General features: G+C 48.0%; 1 protein-coding gene across 2 annotated transcripts in view; it reads right to left on the bottom strand.

Moving 5' to 3' along the window:
- The window catches only part of GAD1 (glutamate decarboxylase 1), a gene marked incomplete at both ends in the record, with an annotated part of 38,885 nt that extends 14,901 nt beyond the window's left edge, over window positions 1–23,984 (bottom strand). Inside the window, 8 exons of one of the 2 annotated variants that reach the window (XM_081242781.1) lie at window positions 39–118; window positions 195–310; window positions 1,449–1,561; window positions 8,384–8,474; window positions 13,072–13,314; window positions 14,654–14,812; window positions 20,456–20,518; window positions 23,903–23,984. In XM_081242781.1, the coding sequence (XP_081098907.1) occupies window positions 39–118; window positions 195–310; window positions 1,449–1,561; window positions 8,384–8,474; window positions 13,072–13,314; window positions 14,654–14,812; window positions 20,456–20,518; window positions 23,903–23,984 (947 nt within the window). Of the gene's footprint in view, window positions 1–38; window positions 119–194; window positions 311–1,448; window positions 1,562–3,117; window positions 3,155–8,383; window positions 8,475–13,071; window positions 13,315–14,653; window positions 14,813–20,455; window positions 20,519–23,902 lie in introns of those variants that run through there. The other variant, XM_081242782.1, reaches the window with a different exon arrangement.
- Between the last annotated feature and the right edge of the window lie 1,921 nt (window positions 23,985–25,905).

The raw sequence follows: 25,905 nt of genomic DNA on the forward strand, positions 1-25,905 counted from the left end.
ATACATCAAGAACCTAATATTCACTCTCCCTTGCCTACCTTTCATTGCACTTTATCAAAATCACATTGTCAGTTCCAAAGCCAAGTGCAGCCCCAGCTTTCTTTATGGAATAGTGACTCTGCAACAGAGGCTGGAGGTTAGATGTTAGTCCCTTGGAAAACACCACAATCCATGAGCAAGAGCACCCAACTCACGTGTTCTGAGGTGAAGAGGACCAGCTTGGGTACGGCCGCCATGCCCTTTGTCTTAACTTCCGGGAAGTACTTGTAGCGAGCCGCCATGATGCTGTACATGTTGGATATGGCTCCCCCTATCGGCAAGCAGACACATTGGGAGCTGTTGGGACTCCCTCGTTACTGTTTCTAACAACAAAGGCTGACGTGGTGTCTCAAGAGACAGGGGAGGTCAGAAAGGGGAAGGACAATATCGTGATAGGTTTTGCTGGCTTCCCTATTGCCAGGGCTTCCCTCTGGCCCCTTTGCCCTGGAAATACAAATAATCACACCTATTACCAAAGCCATTTAGGCAACTTGGCTGGAGGTGATTCACGTACTCTGATGCCTGTCCCACCTCGAAGCCTAGACAGGAATATAAGGAGTGGCAGAAGCAGCGGCTGCAAAGAGGTTGGTGAGTTACAACCCTCCTGCTTCCATTTTCTGCTCAATCTATTTACTGAACAAAGATGAATCTTTTCTCTGAGTCAGAAAGACAGAGAAAGAGAGCGCAATAGAGCCTATGGAAGGAAACAGTGACATTGCCTGGATACTCTCCTCAAAGAACAGCCCAACTAAGTTATTGAGTCATTTAGAAGAACTCCAAGTGTATTAAAATAAAACCAAACTCGTGTTTACTTAAATCAAGATGCAAGGAGAACTGAGGTAACCAGGTATGTCTGGCCAACACAAACGAGTCATGTTTGCATCAGTTACCTGACAAACAGGCAAATTCATGGACTGATTCAATTGCCTGAACAATTGCAATTTTTTTTCTCTTCCCTTTGTACACAATCACACTGTCTCTGACACCACTCCAAACTCCCTCCTTTCTACAAGATTATCTGTCCTTGTTTTAAAGATTCTTATTGTATCTATATTGAACTAGAGATTTAAAGTAGATACACTATTTTGGCCAAAATTGATCTGTCCACTGATAATCTTGATTCTCTGCTCCCCAGCTTAATCAAACTGCTATTGACAGACCAGAGTTGTTTAGCATGATTTAGACACAGCCTTTGTCAGTGAGTACAGGTTTAGGCACAGCCTTTGTTGGTTAGTACACATAGAATGTAGCACTCTTGCTAGCCTTCACTCTGACAAAGGTAAGAGGCAGGACTACTGAAAAAATTGTTATTCTTCTAAAAACTCACTTTGTGTTTAGTGTTCTCATGGATCCCAAGGATCCATACTGCAAACCTTGAGGAGAGCCGGGGAAAGAGAACAGAAACCTACCAGGAGAAAATATCCCATCACCATCTTTACTTGACCATCCAACTATCTCTCTCATCTTCTTAAGTGTTATTTGCTCCATGAGGACAAACACTGGTGCAATTTCATATGTAAACCTGGAAAGGTGGTGAGAAAAAGAATGAAAATAAAGAAGTCAAACCACTTATTTGGGGAACACAGATAACTGGTTTAGTATTTGTACTTGGGTTTGAATAAAAGATGTTTAAAACCACTAAAACAATTTATTTCCTGGAAATGCACTGTCATCAATCATAAAATGTTAGAAACCATCCTGGGTTACCAAGAGAGGTGGTGGAAGTACCTGCTCTGTGATTCTTCACCAACAAAACAGACTTTCATCTCAACGGAATGTCTTAGGTGTGGTCCACCCAGAGAAATAGAAAGAAAGAAAATGACTTTTCTGGGTCCCTTTCACCTCTAAGATTATAGGATGATGCAAATGCTAATTGAAAAAATGTATTCTAAATTCTATGTAAATGGTTTGCAACATTTTACAAAAAACTGATTGCCAACTTCACACTTGTAGAATTTATAAAACCAAGAGCCAAAGTCTATTTAAAACATTTTTTTGGCCAAGGTAGGTGGCTTGCAGGATCTTAGTTCCCCGACCAGGGATTGAACCCGCGCCCTCAGCAGTGAAAGCACGGAGTCCTAACCACTGGACCATCAGGGAATTCCCAAAAAGTCTATCTTTTAAAAACAATGTAAATACCTGAAAGCTAACCATGAAGATAATTGGAAGTATTGACCTAGGTTTTAAAGATCTCAATATAATTATCTACATGGTTTTTCTACTGATAATCCCTAAGGACAGCAATGCTTCTATAATTCTCTGAAGTCGGTATCTGTCAAGAATAATTATAAGTGATGATTTTCTAATTACCAATCACAAAAAAACAAGAAGAATGTCAACTGGCATATACAGCTAACTGTGGGCATCAAGATATTCTGGTAGGTTAGCTTTGTCTTCTAAGTAACTGACTTAAAAGTAGCAAGCCATGCTCTTCTCAAAGCCATTCAAAACACAGTCTGGTGACTAATCATTGAAACAAAATCATGGTACCAAGGCAAAGGGCTTAAGAGAAATCAAAGAAGGTCCATCTACAGAAAATTAAACCAGAAAACAAAAAGGTATTTACTGACTGTGAGACTCTTTATCTTTCTTCTTTTTGCTTGGCCTTCTTAAGCATTAGAGTTTGTGGGCTCGGCTCAGACAATGCTCGCCGAAGGGAGATTCCTAGATTGACTCAGCCAAGTGATATGGGGAGACTTCATCCCTGGTTAGGGTGTTTAGGCTGAATGCCAATGCTGAGAATTAATGGGAATTTTTTCTGGCTTCATGATTTAGAAAAGCTATTTGCAAGGATGAAACAACAATTGTTGTACAAAGACCCAGGTGAAGGTACTAAATTTTAATCATGGAGAAAAATTAAGTAATCAAATTAATCACATGGTGGTAAAAGAGGACAAAAAGATCCTGAAGGATCCTCAGGGTATATCTTCTGGTAGAAGAATTTTGTTTGCAAAAAGAATATGTCCATTTTCCTTGGGAGACACCTTGAATTTGGGAGGAAGACCCTTGGAAATCATGTGTTCAGTTACCATCACCTCTGGAGGTCACAATCATGCTTTGGTTCTGCTCTGAGCCCCATCACCGTAGCAACCAACACTCCCTCATGTCTGATGGCCTGATAAAGGAAGAAGAAGAGAAGGATTCCTGGTTTAGCCTGTGCTGCTGAGTGTACCAAGGGGCAAACTCATGATGTGGTTCTAACCATTCTTGAACAAATGCGTTATCAACGGTGCCACTGATTGTTGGAAATGTTGGAATGGCAAAAGTGTTTGCATGGTGAAGAGGTACTGGTGGCAGTGTGTGTGTTTAAGTCTCACAGTACCAAATGAGAAGGCTCTCTAGGGTAAGGCAAGGAACCAATGGAATCATACACCATAATATCAGAACCGTATCAAGGATTGGATGAAAGCTGGACCAGAGTCAAGTTGGTGCAGGAACCACATGGGGAAGGGAGAAAGGATGGGGTTGAAGGCCAGAGGGTTGGTCCACTTCAGGATTTGAATCAACTTAGGGCCCAGGTTTGCATGAATTAGTCTTCTTACCAGGAACATGGCTATTACTCTCAGGATCAGGAGGAAGAGTCTAGAGAGTTTGATCGTGAGATTATCTGATCTCATCTATCTCAGCTTCCTTACTTATGCCAGGTTCCCGATTCTGAAACCTTTCTTTCAGTTCTGTTCAACAAATATTTAATGAATGACTATTTTCTTCCAAGTGGCTTTTTACATACTGAGGAGACAAAGATGTCATAAGACAATTCCCAACCTTGAGGAGGAAGCTTACTAGGATGAATCCAGCATCTTGGCCTTAGCTGCATCCTATTTGACAGTCCCTGCCTGGGTCTGAAGGACCAGTTACCCCACAGCTAACACCAAGCTTATTCCGATTTGTGACCTTAGTCCTGACATCCTCTCCTGGAAGCTGGTAGATTGCCCCACGGCTGTTGATCCTCAGCCAGGACTGTCACGTGGGCTAACGTGGTGCCCCCATTCCTGACACTTCCTCTGAACTTGCCTTCTCATCCTGGGCCGTGCTTACAACTGGGAGTCTGCCTGCATCCAAAGCCTTAGAGAAGACCTTGAAGTTCACCCTAGAGCAGTGGTTGTTAACTTAATTGAGATAACAGACACTTTTGGGACTCCTAGGAAAGCTATGGTCCCTCTCTCTAGGAAGACAATGAGGATATGGACATCATTTTGTATACACTTGTAGGAGAGTCTCCTCTTGCAACTGGGACTCCAGGTTTGGTACCCCTTCCGTAAATGACAGATGAAAGTGGATAAAGGCAAGAGATGAAAGGTCAAATATGGATTCAGAAGCAGCTAGTTTGATGCTGAAGTCATAGCACAAGATGACATTTCAGAATCGGAGGATAAGAAACTAAACCAGCTAAAAGCGCTAGGTTGAAGCATAAGAACATGGGATTGAAAGTAAGGGTTTAAAAACAGTATGATTGTGACATTCAGGGAGTGACACTAAAGGAGAGTTTTTATATTCTGAGTAGGGTAGTGAGTCAGCCCTGTTTTAGTAGTTCAACTCACCTTCCCAGTGGGATTAATGGAGGCAAACTGATTGTTAAGCTGATTTTCTCTGACGGCAGAATCTGCTGGTTGCTAACCAGTATCAAAATTTCCCTTCCTTCATTCAATTTTATTTGGAGTTGCAGTTCATCCAGATCAAAGACTGTATTTTCTAGCCTCCCTAGGTGTGGCCATTGGATTAAGTTCTAGCTAAAGAGATGCTATGAGAAATGTCTTGCGGAGCTTCTGAGAAGGTTTCTTAGAAGTAAAGAGTGTGTTTCCCTTTTGCTCTTCCTCCTTCCCTCTTTTCTTTCTTTCCTTCCTTCCTCCTTCCTCCCTCTGCCTGCACTCCTTCCTGAGATCTGGAACACATAAATGATGGCTGGAACTCCAGCAGCTAGCTTGCACCATGAAGTAACATTGAAGATGAGAGCCACATGCCTCAGTATGAACCAGGAAGGCACAAGGATCCTGCATCCCTGGTGACTGCCAAACCAGGAACTTCTTTAATGAGAGGAAGAAATAATTTTCTATGTTGATTCTCTAACTTGACACTCCTCTTAGATTTTATCCTCCTTATGGATGTGGTGGGTGGCCCATCTTTACCTTAAAAGATAACACACCTGAGGGGGAACTTAGTGAGCCCCTTCAGTATCCAGAGATGATGAGAGACAGAAACAAAAGAGCTGGGAAGTTGAAGGGAGGGGTTGCAAATGGCAACAGTGACCTATGGGCTGGCTGACTTTCCTGGGTGTGTGCATTGTACGTTGTATACACTGGGCACTTAAGACTGGTGTCTTTTTTAGTCTTCAGAACCACTATGTAAGGTGGATACAATTATTCTTCATTTTTCTGAAGAAGAAACTGGGGCTCAGAGAAATTCAGTGAGTTGTTTCAAGATCTCACATGTAGGATGTTTCCAAGCTGGAATTCCATGTCCTTTACATCACAGCTGCTTTTCTATGACAAATGAGAACTACTTATTGCAGGCTCCTCTGTAACAACCTGCCTACTAGTATAAAATGACTGATAATTCCCATAGAAAATTTCTCCTGTGTAATTTCTATGAAAATAAAGTGCTAGATACTTGAAATCATAACCTCATAACAAAGGGCTGTGACAGATCTTGCCACTAGGATTAGGTATTATCATCAGGTGCTTGAGGGCAGGCTGTTGTTTACACCTGCTCGGTGCCTGTGTTTTGGAAGAAAAGAGCTGTACATGCCATGGCCAACTACACATTGGTGACGTTTTCTTTGGATCTTCACTGAGTCCTAGCTTGGAAGAATATATCTCAAAGCTGAATGCACAGGCGGGTGTGAAAGCATGGGCATAAATGTTCCTTCTATTCTAACCATCAGATACCTTACACTTTGCTACTTGGATTAAGATATTGGATAGTTCTTTTAGGGAGAGTATACTGAGGAATGTAGTTATTATTCTCTATTACCAGTGCCATCCAACTCAATGAAGTACAGGTCAAAATACTGAGCGTATCACTAATTAAATCCTACTCTGCCAAAAAAGATCCTTTTGCCATTCTTTCCCAGGCTTATTTTGGACACTGTTCCCAGCTGGAGAAGGACTTGTCACAAGGGAGCAAATTTCTGCATAAGCTCCTGACAGCGCCGCCACATTTCCTGATCTTCCAGGGGAACTGGCTTAGAACAATTTCTAGATAATAGTTATTACTTCTTCAGACAATGCCTTGTCTCTAGAACTGACAGAAACTATTTCAGTATTTTAAATAACCTTTGTTATCGATCTGTTGGAATCGGATCATATTTTATAAATATCCACTGTTCAGTACAGCTGCAATTACTATGTGCCATTTAGTTGGACTGGCCTTGACCTCAGATGGTTGGACAATATTTTAGTGTTTCATGGCTGAGCTGAGGTAAGGGAAGAGTAAGGGACTTTCATTTTATGAACACATACAAAAAAAAAAAAAGGAGAATTTGTGAGATTTCCCTGGTTAAAGAAAAGTCTTTTAGGAGAATATGTGGTCATAAATGGTTCAACGGGGTGAATTCCTTTTATTTACCTTGAGACTGAGCTATACATATTAGGAAATCACAGCTGAGTGGCCTACAGAATACACACTTAAAGACACTGGGTGAACTGGGTGCCTATATTAATAAGGGTACTTGGGCCTTAATGGGTATGTACCTTTTACTCTATTTTTCTCATTTATTTTCTAAATAGTTGTTTTTTTTTTAAAGCTGTACTTTCTAATTAAAATCATTCCTTAGTGTGAGATGTTTCAGTTAAACATTACTGTCTTTTTTCAAATTATAATTAATATATTATGATGTCTGTGCTTGCTGATATATTTTTATCTCACAAACCATAAACATAAAGACTGCAAAGGGGAGTTTTTTTGTTGAGGAGATCATACAGGTGATTGTATCTTTGACCTGAATTCCTCCCAGCCCTTCAGAGCCTCAGTGATCCAACATGAACATTCTGTGAAGTTAACCTTGACTTGCAAGTAGGGAGCAGGAAAACCATTTGGCTTTTCAATCAATTTAATCTTTTATGCCTTTTAGCACTAATGGTTTCATTTGTCACATTTGCTTTTTAAATGTTGTTGTTGTTTTAAATTAGCAAACAAAGCAGGAGGCCTTAATTAATAGAAACTTTTCTGAATGTAGTTAAGTATTTTGAGTCACAGCATTAAACAGCTTTGGAACACACACAAATCAATATATAAGTTTAAAATGCCCTTTCAGGTTCTGTGGCTGGTAGTACTTTAAGAAAAATAGAATACCTTGAACTTTAATAACTTACATTCTATCTTGATGTCAAATGGAATTTCTCATTTTAAATAACACCACCCTTTCACCTAAATTCATTTTTCAAATCTACTTTACCATGAACTATAAAGTGTACGGTTATTTTCCAAATATTTCCACAGTGACTAAAACCCATATAATTCTTATGTAGTTATTTTTAACTTATTGCGATAACCTTGTTTTATTATTTCCCTCTGGATACTTTCATAGAATGTGGTACCACTGTCTGGATACATAGAGAGTGGTAAAACATTATCTGAGCGTTGAAAGAAAAGACAGTACTTAGTAGGCTATGATGCCCGTCCATCAACTTGTAACCTGTCCTTGTCTCCAAAGATGGCACGTGTGTGTAGAAGAAACTGTGGGGTGATTACCAGAAGACTACCCAGGTATTACTTGCACACACAACCCTCCTACCGCCAGGACCTTAGAGACAGTTTCAAATAAATTTATAAGAACTTAGAAACAAACAAAGGCTTTGCCTACTCAAGTATGGAAAAAATTTCACATTCAGAAAAAGTTATTTTGAAAGGGATATATAATTCCTTTCAAAGGGATATCGCTACATGAATTGTTTTAGAATTTTTAGTTGAACAATAGGCTGGTCAAATTGGTTTGTGGCTTTATGGCCTCTTTAATTATGAAGGAAAAATGACCTAAATGATAAGGAGCAATATGCTTGGGTGGGAAAATGGACCAAGATTATACCCCAGAACATGATCTCTTTAAATATATCATTAAGAAATATGGAGTCTTTTAACATGAAGTTTCACACTAAACTTTGGAAGCTAGAGTTATTACTTCTTATGACCATGCTCTTATTAAACTGCATTATTCAATTAAAAAATAGTTTATCAAGTATCTACCTTTAACTCAGAACTGTGATAAACCTAAAAGATTTTAAGAGAAAAGATGACTAGGGCACACTTTAATAAAACTATTATAGAACCATTGGAATTGGACTTTTAATACAACAAGCCATACTCAGACATCATGTTTGCTTACATGGAAATAATATGTGGGACTTACATATTGGTATTGGCAGTTGATGTCAGCCATTCGCCAGCTAAACCAATGATATCCAGTCCAGTGGAGAGCTGGTTGAAAAATCGAGGATGACCTAAAGAGGTAAGTAACAGACAAGCATCAAGGCAAATCCAGATTTTTCAAGCTGTCTTCCAATCAAAAGGTCCACTCCACTAGGTCACAGTGATGGGACCTCTATCCCAATGGTCTAATAGGGCTGCCCAAGAATACTGAAGGAAGGGCATGTTGACCCACCCTATACCAACCTTTACCATTGAAGATGTCTCCCAAACGTACATGTTTCTAAAGCATAATGCTTTTAAATTTAAAAAAATCCAGTGTCATAAAACAAATAATCTGTCCAGTATCATTGATTTCCAGATGAGCTCCTCTGTTGTAGTTTTTAAAATACAAATCCAGATGTGGTGGTCCTGTTTTTCTCCATAAATATTTCAATTTTTAATTTAACACCTCCAGCTTTTATTCCCCAAATCAAGGTACGCTGAGGGAGGAGGAGAGACTGCAGGCTTCAGAAGGGGTCAGTGGCTCTGTGAACCGACCCAAGCCCAGGGTAAGTGCCAGCTCTGAGGCGGATGCCGAGGCGTGCCATCACTCTCTGGGCCTCTGTGTCAGTCAAACACGATGCCAAGCACTGGTGTGTTTTGCCCACATATAGTCAGGTGACTGTTAAACTAGGTGTATTGCTGAGATGACCTGGCATCTGCTCTGTGAAACAGGGGCAGACACAGCCTCATTCACTCATTGAGTTGTTGATAGAATAATTTTTATTATTATGTAACTCAAAAGTCCTTTTCAACCTACTCTACGCTTTATCAGGCTTTGTTCTCAGCAAATTCAGGATTATTGCCAAATTTTGGCCAACTTGGCATTCACAGAAAAACTCAACCCCATACAGCAGGCTTGGCTTGGCTGTCACGAAGGCATCAACGCAATAGATTATCTAGGGGTGTGTGACAGAGAACTCGTGTTAGAAAGATGTGCTGACTGCTGTGTTTCCAGAGGAAATTGCTTTTGCCTCTGAAATAACTGTCAGAGAGCTAATGTTGGAATGTTCCTGGTCTAAGTCCCCTCTCTGAGGAAGTCTATCCTTCCCTCCTTGTGATGAGGACTCATTCAGAACATCTGGACTAGGACTTTTTATAGCAGAATATACAGATCCCTGCACCTCAAGGGTCCTCGAAAAATAATACTGATCTTTAGAAAGAATAAAAGAAGCATAAACAGTAAGCTTAGTGTAAATTCAAGGCCAGATTCCAGACATTCATGTAGATTACTCTAAATAGCTTAAGCTGGTCCATTTTGCTCTACTCGGCTCAGTGCCAACAAAATCTATGCGATCTCCTACAACACAACTAATTTTGTTGAAGTCCATTTAAATATAAATATGTATGTACATATATATACACATACACGTGTGTGTGTATATATATTTATGCACACACACACACAATACCCATTTGAAAACTCCTAACAACGAACATTTCATTTTAAGACAAGATTGAATGATAAATAAATGCAATCACACCATGTGACAATGTATCAAAATCACATCTCATAGCAGAGACAAAAGATGGACATGGACAGACAGACAGACTGACACAAATACCCTCAAACAAAAGCGAAACAGTATCTCATGGTCTATTAAAATATAAAAGGACACAAAGTCCCCCCAAACCTTACTTTCCTCTTATGGCTATAGCTTAATGTCCCCAAAATCTCATACCAGAATTTCTATCAAGCAACAAAATGACCTAAATTTCAATTTCTATTTCAACTGTCTATAGTCAACAAAAATACTAACACATGATAGACGTGGTGGTGAGCAGCACACGGCTTAGAGTCAGGTTGGAGAGAAAGAAAGAGTAATTTTTTAAAGTAAAATTTTTGAACAAATAAGCTTCAAAAAAAAAAAGATGCAGGAAGAAATCTATTGATTAAGAGACATATTAAGCAATTGCAATGTGGGGGACTTTTGTGGATCTTGACTCAAACTGTAACAAAATAAAACATTTATGACATTCATGAGACAATTGGAAATTTGAACACTGACTGAATATGTGATATTAAAAAATTATAAATTTTTTTTGGATGTACCAATGATAAGGTGTTTTTTTTCAGTCCTTGAGGATAAAAAATATTTATGAATGAAATAATATTATGCTGGAGATTTGCTTCCATATAGTATAGAAGAGAAGGGAGTGGGTGGGGTCAGGTGAAACACACTAGCAAGAGCTGCTAATAGCTGAAGCTGGGTGTTGGGTATACAGGGTTCATTACACTGTTTTATTTTTGTATAAGTTTAAAATTTCCATGATAAAAAGTTCAAAAAAGGAAAACTAAGGAAGTCAGCATGTCTACTGTGACTGAGGGCTGACTAGCGTTTCCCTCAGTTCTTGGAGAGTGTATATACATTGGTTCCTTTTTCAGAAGTCTTTGTTAATTTGTAGGGAAATTTCCAAAGGCCATCATCATCCCTCCACAGACGCTTCCCAGATCAGTATGTTTTCATTCTAAAACCCTATTCATTATTCTGGCTGTGCATTAATACTCTTAAAAAATATCTTCCACTTCCACTGCAGAATACCTGTGGGTTTACTCTATTGCTCCAGTAACTCCATCTAAACTACAGACCAGCAACTAGGAAATGTGTTTTCCCCATGAAAGCAACAGTATAGTTTGCCAGGGTCAACACTCTGTGATGCAGGATTCACATTGCCTGAAGACTGAACTCTACAAATGCAAATATCTGCTTCTAGAAGCTGCTCTGAAGAACAGGGATGAATGGCTCCAGGCTAAGTATCTAATTGGATTCACACACTCTAGTAAGAGTCCATGCTTCTCTGACCACGTGATACTTCAGTTTTGTAGGCAATATGAGTTGCTATTATGACAAATCCATGTATTTTTCTTTGAGGGGCAACACTATTCTGAGTTTTCATGATAAATGTACGTGGTCTCATCTCTCTGATAAAGTGTTTGTGGCGTGAACTGACAAAATAAAAATAGTGGACCAAACCTAGTCAAGCTAAAACATACACGGAGAATTCTGACTGTTTTTTTTCCTAGCCAAATAACAACTTGATCTCCACCAGGAACAGATTAGCCATCAGACCAAGGTGAGATGTAACTAAATTGATGAGCATGCTTTTCTTTAAAAATCAAACACAGACTTTGTAATATAATTGAGTCTTGTCCATCTTGCAGTTATTCAAGGAAGCTACACCTATACCAGTGGTGTTGGCAGACTTCAAAAGCTGTTTGGGATTCATTATTTAAAAATGCCTCTTTGGCCAGCCTCATTATTTCATTATAACCCTTGTTTTTGACATCCAATAGCCTTACTCAGCCCTATTATGACACCCTCCCCAGTCATATCTTCAAATGACTAGGAAGAGTGAGCAGGATAATAAAGGAGAGAGAGAGAAAGAAAAAAGAACAAGAGGCTACCAGTCATGGCCTCAGGGGCTCCTCTGTGGGGACAACCATGCTATGGACTGCCAATTCCTGTACATCAGTCTGCCCAAGAGCTCAGGAGAGCCAGGCTGCAGTGGGGGAAGACAGTAGGGAGAAGAAACCACTGCTTGATTCCTAGGCTTAGAAAGAGCCAGACAGGGGTCCCAAAAGTCCTTCAACTTGAGGCAACTGGAGAGTAACCACTTGGCCAGGATTGCTGAGTAGAGAGAGTTCCTATAACATGGAAAGGAGGCAAGAGGGCGTCCTCCAGGGCTCCCTGTTGGAGATAGGATTTGGTGCCACAGGATACCTGAACTCCAGAGAATGGAGTAGAATGCAAAGGGTGTGTAAGTGTGTGGCTTTTGGGCCAGCAAATAGAGGGTGTGGTGGGTTGAATTGTGTCCTGTAAGAGATATGTTCAAGTGTTAACCCCTGATTCCTGTGACTTTATTTGGAAATAGGGTCTTTGTGGATGTAAACAAGTTAAGATGAGGCCATACTGGATTAGGGTAGGCACTAATCCAAAGAAGAGAGAAACCTGGACACAGACTCTTGGAAAATGGCATGTGAAGATGAAGGCAAAGATTGGAGGGATGCATCTACAAGCCAAGGAATGCCAAGGAATTCCCACAACCATCAGAACCTAGAAGAGGCAAGGATGGCTCCTTCCCAAGAGTCTTCAGAGACAGCATGGCCCTGCAGACACCTTGATTTTGAACTTTTAGCCTTTTGAACTGTGAGATGATAAATTTCTGTTGTCTTAAGTCACCCAGTTTGTGGTAATCTGCTGTGGCAGCCCTAGGAAACTAGTACAGAAAGAAAAGGAAATGGACCCAATTCTCCCCAGTTTCAGGGACAGGCAAGGGTTGGATTTATCAGAATGAAGTAGGCGTGAAAATGGAAGCAAGAAAAGAAGTAGAGAATGGATCATTCTGCTCTCTTTAGGTTGTGAATAGCCTCAAACCAAGAATTAAACCTCTTGATACAGAACTTGACACAGCACCATGTATCTGTATCTTTTAAATATATTTTTACAATAAATAATGATGGGATTTTGTCACTGTGTCTGGTGATTCTGAGGTCATGGAGCGCTTTGCTGCCTTCCTTCACCTGGGTTTGTGTTTCTCCTTCAACATGACTTTGACATCCTGGCAACTGGCAAAGGTCTGACACAGGCCAAGGTTGCCACTGTGTGTCCACCTGGCTCTCACCCTTACCTGTACGGACGCCATATTTCAGGGTGTCTCTGCAGTCAACCAGGATCTGCTCCAGGGACTCAGGGTGGTCAGAGAGTTCCAGGTTGAAGCCCTCCATGCCTTCCAGCAGCTGGTGGGGGTGGTGGAAGTCCAGCACCTTGGTGGAGCGATCGAACGTCTTGCGGACGTAGTTGAGGAGTATGTCTACCACCTCCAGCAGGAACTGGACAGTTTGCTCCTCCCCATTCTTGGCCGGAAGCAGATCTGGGGGGTGGGAAGCCCATGAGTGGTTATCACCTGACTCGTATCCGGATTTCCTCAGTCAGCTTAGAAATCCCTAATATCCGTTATCTTTATAGGACTGATTTTCTTCCAGGATATGCATGCATTGAGAATCTGATGTACCATCTCCCCAGAACAATGTACATTGGCGTATACACAGAAGTGCTGCATATATTTTCTGGGGGTTCACAGAGTTTCTGATAGTTAGGCTGCTCACAAATGAAATGCTTTGAGAAGCCACGAGCAGCCTGCAACTGCAGCTATCCATTTGGGCACCCGTCAGGAGTGTGATGGATAGGGCATCTGTCTTGCTCCCCTAGTACCAGGTGTGCTTCTGTACATCTGGCTCAGATACTGGGCTTTCGGTTTGGTGTTATGATGTGCTTGATCTGTTGCTGGTGGCGGGTGAGGCTTCTGTGGGTAGAGGCTGAGGTCACACCGAAGAGGATGGTTCTTCATGTTGTCCTTGGACAGAAAACTAGAACTGGAAAGTGGGGCTCAGGAAGGTGGGAGAGGGAACTCCTGCCCCTCTCTTGACCTTATCTTTTAGGGCTTGGCCTCTGGGATGCCAGAAGGTGACTCTGGGTTCCGGCCTCTGTTAGGTAGAGTCAGGCTGGGGGGTAGCCGGGGGGGAAAGCTGTAGGGGGCCCCAACTGAATTTGTCAGCCATAGCTCAAGAACAGACTGGCTGTATATGATGCTCTGTGTCTATTCTTTGGATTATCTCTCCAAGGTTTAGTGAATCTTGTATACTGTTCTGGTTTGGCCTCCATGGCTTGTGGGGAGTTCACGGAAGGGGGAGGGAGGTGGGTTTACCTTTGAGCTGGTCGGGAAAGACTAGGAAAGCACCTCCTGAGACCACTGCTGTAGGGGCAGTGGTAATGAGTGAAAGACCTTCAAAAGGAAAATGACCTTCAGGACAGCACTTGGTCATGAGGCCCAGCTACACAGCTCCCCACAGGGTGATTTTGTTGTTGTGGGCACCACCCTTGGAGGATAAATGCTATGGAGGGAATAGCTGGATTTTCTTATATGAAAGATTTCTTTGGATTCTGAGATTCTATGACTGTGTATTTGTCCCTGCAAGTATCTTTAGAGTTGGCTGTTTAACTGATTGCCCTCATCCAGCTTTCAAATGATGGATACCTGGGCAATAGGGAAGGAGGGAGTATATTATATTCAAATGTTGGGAAAGCAGTTTCATGATGGTTCAGAGAGAATAATGACTTTTTTTTGTAAAAGAAGCAAGATTTCAGGAAAAAGTAAAGAAACTCCAATAAGCAACCTACTGGACAGCACTGGGGCTGGGGGTGGGGACTACCTCGAGCAAACAGGTTGGAGAAGTCGGTCTCTGTGCGCTGGAAGCGGCCATCCCTGTCGCTGTTTTCACAGGAAAGCAGATTCTTGGAGGACTGCCTCTCCTTGAAGGCGCTCACAAGCCTGCTCTTCTCTTCCAGGCTGTTGGTCCTTTGCAAGAAGCCTGTCGCACAAGAAGCTGGGTCAGAGGAAGGGCACCAAAAACTCCCAGCCTCGGAGGGTCAGCTGCTGACCCAGGTCGACTCTCCAAGCAGGGTTCTCACTTTTCCTGAATAGAAGCTGAGTGTCTGTTTTATACGTAAGGGCTCCGGCACTGCTCTCCTCCAGGCGGGGAGGGGGCAGTGCTAAGCGTCGTCAGTGGCACAGACCCAGTCATGCAAGAGAGAAAAACAGTAAGTGAAGCCCATTCTCCTCTCTGAACATGACAGTGAACGCAGAATTAAGTCAATTGGACAGCTTCCACTCCAGTAACCAGCCCCAGGATGGGGTTTTAAGGGAAGGGACACAAACGGAGAGGATGCTGCCTGCTCTGGGTTTATGGGCTGTGCAACCAGAGGGAGGAGGGGTGAGGACCAGCACTGAGGATTGGGGAAGATGCTTTCCTTGGACACCAGGTAAATGCTACCAGGGTTGAATGTAAGTTTAATTTTTCTGACCCAAAACGGAAGGGCAGCTCTCCCTGTACCACCCCCTCTCCTTAAATAAAGGTATTGGAGAAAGAGACAAGAAAGCCTAAAATGTTATGTGTGGTGACATTTAATTCCATAAATACTTAGTGAGCACCTACTGTGGAAAAGGACTTTACTAAGCCTTTAGGACCAGGGACAGATAAAGATAAATGAGACAGATCCCCTCTTCTCCAGGAGCTTGCAGACTGGCAGGTGGTGACCAACAATGTAATAAAGCTAGACAGCCATCCATGAACTCCCCAGAGGTGAACTCTGAGCCCAGGGTGGGAGTCAAAGCACCTCCCCCCTGCCCCTCAGAAGGAGTGGAAATCTCTCCTGCCTGAGGTGAGCAGTGCAAACACTACCAGTGGCAAACCCAGAAGCAGGCTGAGGCTCTGCCTACCAGGAGCACACTTCCTCTCTCAGTACCTCCACCCGTCCCTTCTGGGGCTCGGGACCTGCAGACCTGCTCCTTCCCTTAGCATCTCCTCCAATTCAGCCTCAATCTTAGTCTGAAATGCAACACCCTGAAAAGAGGAAGAAAGTTCTAAGCTTCTTGGTGACCCCAAAGCTGTATTTGTAGATACCAAGATCCTTGGGGAGTCACATACGTCACAAGGCAGGCTTGGAGGAAAGTCCCGGGAGGTTGGATGAGAGGCAAGTTAATCTGGGGAATTCAGCTTTACTTCCCCAGGACTGCAATTCAGTGGTGAGGGGTGGAGGAAGGAGGGATGCAGGGGGAAAGTTGCAGTGATTAGAATCCTCCCACACACAGAAGCAGGGTCTATTTTTGGAGGGAAGAATAGGAAGGCAGAGGCACCAGGCCTTTCATTGTTCCCAGCACCTTTAAAACTTATCACTAAAGCTCTAAAGGACATCAGAAGGGGGGAAATACACTATAACAGAGCTCCACACTTGGATATAAAGATGGGGGGGGTGCATCCTCCCCGTCACCTCTGCCCCTACTTTCTGAATTCCTCCTCCAAATCCCCAGAGTCCAAAATGAGAAGCTGGCACTCATTTGCCAGAGGGATGCAGGATCACCTGGCTCCTGAGTGAGGCTGCCCCCCTCCACCCAAACAGGCAGCAGTGGAATTTGTTTCAGGCAGGCTGAAAAGACCAAGTCCACGTGCCCTAATGGAGGTGAGGTCTTGCCTAGCTGAACTCCTGCTCTTTAGGTCTCTGACCTCTGGTTGGTTTTGACTCACTCCCTGGGAAAGTCTCTGCCTTGAAACCCCTTAGCAACTCCTTTCCTAGGTGGGAAAGGACCTAGGACCCGCATTTGGGCTTTGGATATTATCTCCAAAGGAGTTCTTCTCACAGGCACTCCCAGAGGTGTCCTGATAGGAATGAAAGATGCCAATTACGACACTTTAAACCTGCATCCCATTCCTGGACCACACTTCCTGGAGTGCACAAGGAATTAGTGTTTTCTATACATCTTATAATTATCCTATGCAAAGCACACTTATATTGCATTATAATTTGTGTTAAAAACCATTAATTTGCTAATATAAACACTTAATGGATATTATTTTTGGAATATCACTTTTTTGGAAGGTATTTGTTTTCTAAAATATTGGGAGCCTCAAAAATAAGGTCAAGGAGCTGGACCTCTCTGGGCTCTGAGAGGCTCTGGAAGTTCGTATGCTTCTCCAAGGATAATGAGGTGGTGGATGACACTGAGGTCAGTGTTTTGATGACCTCCCTGGCTAGCAAGGGGTCCTGGAAGCAGAGGTCCCTGAGACTAAAGCAGATTGTATACCAGCAATCTATACCTTTTGCTCTATACCTCAGCTATAAGGACCTAGTTTAAGGTAACTTAGCTGAACATTCTTAAGAGGCAAAGAGGCAAGCGGAGGGGAGCCGAAGCTGCGGTAAGCTTTGGCGGCCCGGTCGTAGCACCCTGGCTAGCTTCCACCTATGAGCCGAGGGGCGATCCTGCTGCTGGTCCTCACAGCTGCCCCCAAACTCAAAGGCCTAATCAGCCCCGTGAGGCGGGGGAGGTGTGAGGAATTAGAGCACCTGGTTCAAGCTGGTTGTTTCCAAGTGGGGTTTCAAACTGAGCCTGGCATAAGGGCACCTGGCCAAGGGCGCAAGTGAGGCTTGAAGCCCAACCCCCTTGCTGTCTCTCACTAAGCTGTAGCATGGAGTTGCATCTCCCTAGAGGAAGGGGCTCTTTTCCTGATTTTTCTGGGCTATAAGTACCCTGCCAGATCTCTCCCCCACCTCAAACTTTTTTTTTTTAATTTCAAGAGAGCCATAATATATACAGAATATTTGAAATGTATATTTAAAAGTTGGTGACTGACACAAAATTAAACACACACACAAACACACACACTGCATGGGTTAAATAAAACAGCTCAGGGTCTGTAACTGGCAGCCAGTCTGGGACCTCTGAATAGAGAAGTGACTGAGGCCCAAGGGCACACTGGGAAGTTAGCAGAGCCCAGAACTTAGGGCTCCCTGCGTCCCCTTCGATTTCGGTCATGCTATCATGGCTGTGGCCACCCGGCTCTCGACCTCTTGGCAAGACCCTGGGTTTCTTCTGGCTGACTGCTTTCCCACGGGATTCTGCCTCCGGAGCTAAGGGTTCCACTGGCGAGACCAGGGGCCTTCCTTGCAGCTTTGTCTTCCTGCGGGGTGGGGGGAGGCGGGGGGGATCCAGGAGAGGGGGTAGGAGAGGGGGTAGGAGAGGAGGTGGGGTGGAATCTTGGCAAGGGCAATGGATGGGTCTCCCAGGGCAATGGATCTTGAAGTGAGAAGATGACCATTAGTCCCTCAACTCTCTTAAGGTGAAAGGCCAAACCAACCTGGAGTGTCAGGTCAAGAGGGCACCTTTCAAGCCTGTGAAGGTCTGGGATGAAGGGAGTGGGGGAATCTGTGTGTGGAGGAGGGGAGGGGTCTGTGGATTAAAGTCAAAACCAAAGACTGCACTTTGCCTCCGGTAACTAGACTAAAATGGAAAGCCAGAGCTGGCGCAAAGTATGGAAAACAAATCCTCCTGTTGTTTTGTTTCCTTTCAGAATCAAACCTACTGTAAATCCTCCTAACCTGTGGCCCCCAAAGCATGTGCATTAGCAGAAGGCAATTTCCCCTCAACACACTACCAGCCCTCTCCTGTCACAGGGGTTTCAACTTTCCTGAAATTAATGTTGGGGAGGTGGGTAAAAACAGAGAAGAAACTCCCTGAGGATGGTAGCCCCCAAATGCCCAAAAGCTCTCCCTCAGGGGAAGGTGATGCAAACCTCTATTCCCCAATTCCCGTACCCCTGTGCCTGGACATCTATTCCCGGACCCAGGGATGCTCCTGCCCCTTTACCTTTTCGGGTCCCTTCGGGTGTGTCCCCGAAGCGGCGTTTAGACCTTCTCTTCTCCTCAGACCCTGAGGGTCTGCAGTCGGGGCAGCAGGGGGCACCGCCCAGGGCCGAGGCCGGGAAGCGGGGATGGGGATGGATGAAGGCCGCTGGCTAGGCAGGCCTAGGACCGCGAGGAAAGCAGCCCTCACCCCAAGCCTCCCCCAACCCTGTCCTCGACCGTGGAGGGCGCCCAGGGCTCGCTCAGTTCTGCTTGCCCGGCTGCATGACAATGACGGCTGCTGAAGTCGAGCGCCGCGGCCGCCGAAGGGACCTGGCGCGAAACGGCCCATTAAGCCGAGAATGGCGGCGGGAGAAGGGGGCTATTTATAGAACAAAGCTCGGCTGCCGCCAGCTGCCCCCGCGCGGGGACGCGGCCCAGGCCTCGCCCCGCGGGCCTAGCGTGCTGGGGAGAGGGCCAAACGCCGGGGCCTCCCCGCCGCAGGGCTGGGCTTTCCCTGCAAAACGGCTAGGTCCTGGAGTCGAGCAACCCTTCCTCACCGTAAAGCTGCTTCTGGTATCAGGGACAGAGCCCCAGAAACGCAGGGAGGACGCCGCGCCGCAAGGCGGGGAAGGGAGGGTGTCTCCCAAAAGCTGCTAAGTAACTCCTCTCGCTCCGGCCACAAACTCTCGCCTCCCTGGGGCCCCGGAATGCAGGGCAGCTGGGAAGATCAGGCCCGGAGACCACCGGCTCGCCGGCCCACTCTCGGGCGCTCCCGGGGCTGAGCGTGCGTGCCTACGCCTGCGCCGCCACTATCTCCAGCGCGCAGCAGCTGACGGATGGCCTTTTAATAAGCCCCTCGTTAATCTTACCCCGCCTCTCCACCCCCTGACCGAGGACGTCCGTATTTTCTGGCCCGATAAGGCTAGAAATTTTAGACGGTGAAATGTAGCAAGGAAAGCAAGTTCTCATTGTTCAGCCGGAGCCACTCAGCTGTGTCCCTTCGAACAAATCTCCCTTTTTCCTTAAAAAAAAAAAAATTACACCCCTTGGGCGTTTTCATTTTAGATCCTTACGTCTCCGGAGAGCAGTTCTTTCTCCCGTCCAGCTCCCAGATCTATTTTCCTTCCTCTCTAGCAAATCGTGCCCGATACCCCCTTTCCGTCTTGCAGCCCCACGCCCCCTCTGCCCCCTTTCCCTTCCCTCCTCTCCTTCAAGGGCAAGCTCCGCAAACCCTCTAGCTTGCACCGCCCGCACCTCCTCCAGGCAGGCCACCGAGGGCTGCAGGGAATCCTTTCTCTTGGCCTCCAAGGCCTTAAAGAACGAAATCTGAATCCGTTTTGACATCTCGGGCAAAAATATCCAGCCAAGGAAGCCACTTTGAACGCGCGATGGTGGAGAGGGAAGGAATACGATGCGTCAGCTACCGTCTAAGGCGGATGTCTTGCCTTGGGCCTGCTCTCCAGTAAACCCGGACCTTTTTATGCCGCCTTCGCGTCGCGTAGGCCGAGCACATGGGTCAGGACAGCCAAAGCGCCGGGCAAGATGAGCGGGGCCGTCGCGCGGAGGCGCTGTGCTCGCGCCCAGCTAGGGGAGCCCCGAGGTCTCAAGTAGCCCAGGGCCCCCCATCGGAAAAGGTCCCTCGGGGGCACGTCAGGAGAGGGCAGAGGAAGGTCAAGGCCAGTAGAGGAGCGTCTCTGCCGGGCGTAGGGGCTCTAGACACTAGAAAACAGACCCAAGAGCCAGGATTCCCTTCCGCGTACGTCCCACTCTCCCAAACCCGTAAAGCCCGCTCGCCTCGCAGCCCCTTTGGGGCCCCAGCCGGCCCTTTCACTTACCACAGATCTTCAGCCCCAGTTTTCTGGTGCATCCATGGGCCACGCCGCACCAGGTGTCATACGCTAGAAACCAAGAGACGTGCGATCAGTGAGGCTCGGACAGTCCGGCACCCGGTCGAGGGCAAAGGTTTTCTGGGGAGGGTAGGGGCAGGTCTTCGCCAGTGTGCCTCATTAAAAAGCTCTTTCCCGAAAGGAGCTAAGAGCCAGATCTTTGGGCCGACGGGGAGACTCGTGCCCCCCGAGACCCCACCACAGTCCCTTCCTGCTCCGACCTCAGGTACAAAACAGTGTCTCTGAGAGGCCACGCACCCAGCGCCCCGCCCGGCCTCCCCAGCGACCACGATGAGGTAGCCGCCGAGGCGGGGTCGGAGTGGGACAGGGCTGACCGCAGGTGCAAAGGGCCAGGCCCGGCTCCTCGAGTAGCCCAACACCCACTCGCAGGCCCTGTCCCTTGGTCTCCGCCCCGCAGACTCGAAGGGCGACCACAGCTGTTGGGAAAGGGAACACAGAGACATCTGGGACCAACACGTCTCATAATTTCTTGGCGGGTCTCCAGCCGAGTGGCAGCTTAAAATAAACTGGCATGAAATGGGGTCGCGGAAGAGTTCAGGAATTAATTGGGTGAAAAATAGTATTTGACTAGATGGTCGGGCTGGCATGGCCGCTCTTCAGTGGGACCGGGGAGTCGGCAAGACAATAGTGTGCCTCGGGTCTCATCCCCTGCCCCCTCTTCCCAACCTGCCCCTCATTAACCCTTCCCTCGGACGTCTCGGATCTGGAGCAGGCGAAGGCGAAGGGAATCAGACACTTTTTCTCCAGGTCTGAATCGCGGATTCAGGCGCTGCCGTGTTCTCAAACTCCTCAGTGTCTATCCTGCCCTCGGGGTTCAACTTCCAGCCAGAAGCACGGGGGTGCCTGCAGAGCCTGCATGCGAGCCGGTGTAGTGGGCCTAGCCTGAAATTCCCCTCGGATTCCTCATAGCAAGGCGCCTCCAATCACTCCCATCCCCCACCCCATCCGGGCCGGTGCCTTCAGCCGGGCGCGAGTGTTTGCTGCGATAAGGAGAGTGACATCCATTAAACCCGAGGCACAACAGAGCCCCAGAGGGGAGAAGAACTAGCCCGACGTCAAAGAGAGAGCGTGTCACAGATGGAGTTCCTGCAACAGACAGTAGTAAATCGGTGCGAAAGCTAAACCCTAATAAAAATGCCTGGCAGGTAAAGAGCTATTTTCATCCGATAGAGTGCTTTCATTTTAAACGCCATCTCACCTAATCCTCATAACCCTATGAAGCAAGAGGAGTGTTAATCTAAGACTCACTTTACAAATAAAAACACTGAAGCTCAGAGAGGCTAGGAGAGTTTTCCAAGGTCACTCAGCTGTGGCGTTGGAGTTCAGACCCATGGCACTGCCTTTTAGAGTTGGGGATTGCAGTGAAAGAAAGGGAAAGAGAGATGGGAAGAGGAAGTGAGAGAGATCCTTTGACGTAGCCAGAGTAGGGAAGACCGAGTGGCTGAGAACAAGGAGGAGGCATCGCCGGAGCAAGAGGTCGAGTAAGGTTGTGCGAATTGAGCAACGCCACCTCCCAGGAGACCCTGGCGGGGCAGAGAAGCAGAGCCAGCTGGGCGGGCGAGGATGTGTCTGCAAAGGAGGGCAAGGATGGGTGGAGAGCCAGGCGTGCGCACACAGCCTAGAATGCTGACGGCGGCTGGGCTGTCGGGGCCGGCGGCGGCGTTCTCAGGACAGGTGCTGCATGCTCTTCCTGGGCCCAGTTCTCGGCTATCTTCCCTCCGCCCTGGCAAATTCCGGGCGCGCCCGGCCGTGAGCGAACTCGGGTCAGCTCCTCTGCTGGGTCTGGGACCCGCGGTTGGGCACATGAACTCCGCTGCTGGCTGCCTCTGGGAAGTAGGGGCGCAGTAGGGGTGCAGGACTCGAGGGTGGGTGAACACAACGGCCGCCCACCCCTGCCAGACAGCAAAGAAAGGGGCAGGAAATGTGGAGAGAACTGGAAAAGAAATCCATCGGGGCCAGAGCAACAGACAAAGGCGCGCAGGCCTCCCGTTTCTCTTGGCCTGTTCCGACCAGCTCTGGTAGCCAGTGCCCGGCTCTCGCGCCACCAAGGCTGGCGGCTCTCCTGAGCCCCTCTTTGTTGTGTGGGTAATTGTAGCTTGCCTCGGGGGCGGGGAGAGGGAGCTGCAAAGGGAACTGGAACGCCGCCTAAGAATTTAAGAGAAGGCCTCCAGCCGGGAAGCCAAGGGCAGCACCTAGGGGTTGGATAGAGGGCTTACCCGATACCCCCCACCCCCCGCGCCAACCTTCGTTGATGGGAACAACTGATGTTTTCTCAAGCTTATAGAAAGTGCTATAAAAGCGAAGCAATGAGCCTCCTTCTAACCACAATGCCATCCCTAAGCCCTTTTATATAGAAATTCTGGGGCCGTTACTATCTGGAGCTCATGGATTTGGAGGGAGGGCATTCATCCAAAGTGGGAAAAGGAAAACAATTCCCTCATCTCCACATCTTTACAAAGATGCTGGAAATCAATCCGAATTAAAGACAGATTCTGGAAATGGGTTGAGGAGTCGCACGGAGCTAGGGCTGGGGAAGCATACATCTCCCCAGCCGCTTTTATCTGGTTCCCCTTTTCTTCATCTCTCTTCGAGAGGTGTTCATTGCTGACAGGTCTCCTGCCCTGGAGAAAAGAGAGGGCTGCTCTCTCCTCCCGCCCTGGCAAACCTTCTGGACTCTTCCTGGTTCCCCACTTCTTGTCACTCAGGATGCTGCCCGCTTTTTTTTTTTTTTTTTGGTCTCTGAAATGTAATTAATTGTCTAAAATGTCGAGGCTTAATCTCAAACCATTTTATGCTCTTTTCTCGCCCCTGGCTTCTTCCTCACTCGTCAATAGCTCGACGCAAATTTGGAGCAATTAGGGACCCCGAGTTTTCTAAAAGCTGCAATTAACGTCGAAATTTCCGCTGATTACAGACTTCGAGCACAACGCAGGGGCAAAGGAGGGGGGGGAGGGGTCAGATTTCGGCTCAACGAAAGCCGAAGACAGAAGACTCTCTATTCCCGCTGAGACTCCCAGCTCCTCACACCGCCCCTTGCGCTGACCCCCGTCGTCCCACCTAGCAAAGAAACCACACACAACACAACAAAAACAACACTCTCGCCGCGCGTCCTTCCCCCGCAGCGAAGCCTCCAAGCGAAGCCTCTCGTCGCCGCTCCGGCCCTGCGTGGTTCCCACTACCTTAGCGCCCTGGAATCGCCTAGCATCCCTGGCAGTCGAACGACCTTTGGTCGGGACCTGGGTCAGGGCCCCATTTCTTTCTAGCCTCCATCATCTCCGCGCTCCCCCTTGCCTTTCAGCCAGCGCAGCCTCCTCACGTCCCAGCGCCCCCATCTTCCCCGCAGTCCATTTGATAGGAAACTGGAGCAGGACCTACTTGTGGGGCGCAGGTTGGTAGTATTGGGGTCCGCTCCCGCGTTCGAGGAGGTTGCGGACGAAGAAGGGGTCGAAGACGCCATCTGCTCGGTTGTCCCCTGTCCTCTGCTGTCCGGGGTCCTCGGCCGGCCGGGCTTAGGAACAGGCTGCAAAGAGAAGCGAGAGCTGTACGGGGAGGGATTCAGGGGTCCGGCGCGCGGGAGACGATTGAGCGGTCGGGGGCGCGGACGCTCCCGCTGAAGTCCAGGCTCGGGAGAGAGAGGCTAGAGGAACGGCAGCCAGCGGGCTGGGTCGGGGTGCGCCGGGCTGGGGACGCGAGGAGGAAGAGACGTGCGCGCGAGCTGGGGACTCGGGCTCCCGCAACATAGCCCGGGGCGGCTCTCCAGTCTTGCGGCGCGGCGGGGCGACCTGGAGCGCAGCGTTGAGACTAGAGGAGCCCAAGGCCAGTGCAGGTCTTGCGGGTGCGGGGGACTGGGCTAGGAGGGCTAGGGAGGCTCAGTGCGCGGTTTTCCAGCCTAGCCGCGATAAGCACTATTGGGCTCTCAGCAGCCGGCGGGCGGGCGGGCAGGCGGGTGTTGGGAGGAGGAGGGCGCACGGGGCGGGCACGTCTGGTTCGGTGTCTGGTTCCCCTTGTTGTGTCTGGCTGATTCCCTGGAAAGAAGGAGGCTAACTGCTCCGGGGACCGGGGACTTTGGTGAGACAAGGTGAGAGGGAAAGAAGGGTCCATGTCTTTACGTTCTCCCTCGGACTTGGCTGGGGTAGAAATACAGTCACCTTGTAGTCCAGATAGCCAGAAAGCAGCGAGTCGGAACCTCGCTTGTCTCCCTCTCGCCCCACCCGCTTTGAGTCATCTCGAAGCCAAGAACGGGGCTCCATCCTTGTTTCTGTATTTCCTCTCCACCCAACTCTCTGAGGTCCCCGGATTTCTCGCTGTACAGACCCGGAGAGGGTGAGAGAGGCAAGAAAGGGGAACGTCACCGGGGAAACGAACTTGCGCCCAGCGCGCGGGAGGCGGCAGACAAGGATAGGTGCGCGGCGCCCCTGCTCCGCGCTCGGCGCTGGTGCGATGGCTTCCGAAGGCCAGGGGACAGAGAGTGCGGGCGAATCTGGGTACATCTAAGAGCCTGCAGAGTAGCGCCCGCCGGCCACGGCCTCCACACCCTGCATAGGACTCCGCATCTAGCTCCGCGCGCGCACTCGCACAGCAGAGCAGGCAGCGGGGAGGCCGGGGCTTCTGGGGAAGTAACAGGTTACCGCTCTGAATCGCGCCTTCAGCTGCTGCTGGCCAGGAGCCCGTTGGTGAGACCGGCGCTCGCAGCCGGGAAGCGGAGGGGAAAATCGCTCTCGCTCCACTTCTGCGCGAGCCTCAGACTCTGTGCGTCCCCGGGGCATGAATCTCGCTGATGGATAGGATGATTGCGAAGGCTGAGGTCTCTGCGCCGCGCAGGAACGGAGAGCCAGGATTGGGGCGGGTGGGACGCACTCGGCTCGGGAGGGTAGATGGCAGACACTGGGGTGGGGATTGGTCAAGAAACCGCGGGTGAAGAGGACCCAGCTAACAGTCGCGGCTGGGCACTGGGAAGGTACAGGCGGTCGCGCGCTTACCCACCTAGGTTGGGAGCCAGCAAGCCGGGCGCTCCGGTCGCTCTTCTGCGTAGCGCCCAGCAATCCTCCCGGCTCGGCCCGGCTCTGCCACAGGCGTAATCTGCCCGGCGTCACCTCCAGCTGCCGCCTCTGTTTCGCTAGCACCGTCCCGCACGGGAGCTCCAGGAAGAGAAGAGAGCAATCCGAAGAGGCGGCTTCTTGGCTTCGGGGGAGGCGGAGGCAGAGTGGGGAGGCGGGGACCGGCTCAGCAGGGGAATCACGAGGCCGCTGCTTGCGGGGGCAGCTCGGCAGAGCGGTGGGGCTCCTTGCAGGTGCCTGACCGCCTCTGGAGCTTTATAGGGCGATTATAAATCCAGATCACGGGTTTGCGCCCGGAAAAAAAAAAAAAGAAAGGAAGGA

This window comes from Mesoplodon bidens (assembly GCF_964165515.1).
Source record: "Mesoplodon bidens genome assembly, chromosome: 8".
Lineage (NCBI taxonomy): Eukaryota > Metazoa > Chordata > Mammalia > Artiodactyla > Ziphiidae > Mesoplodon > Mesoplodon bidens.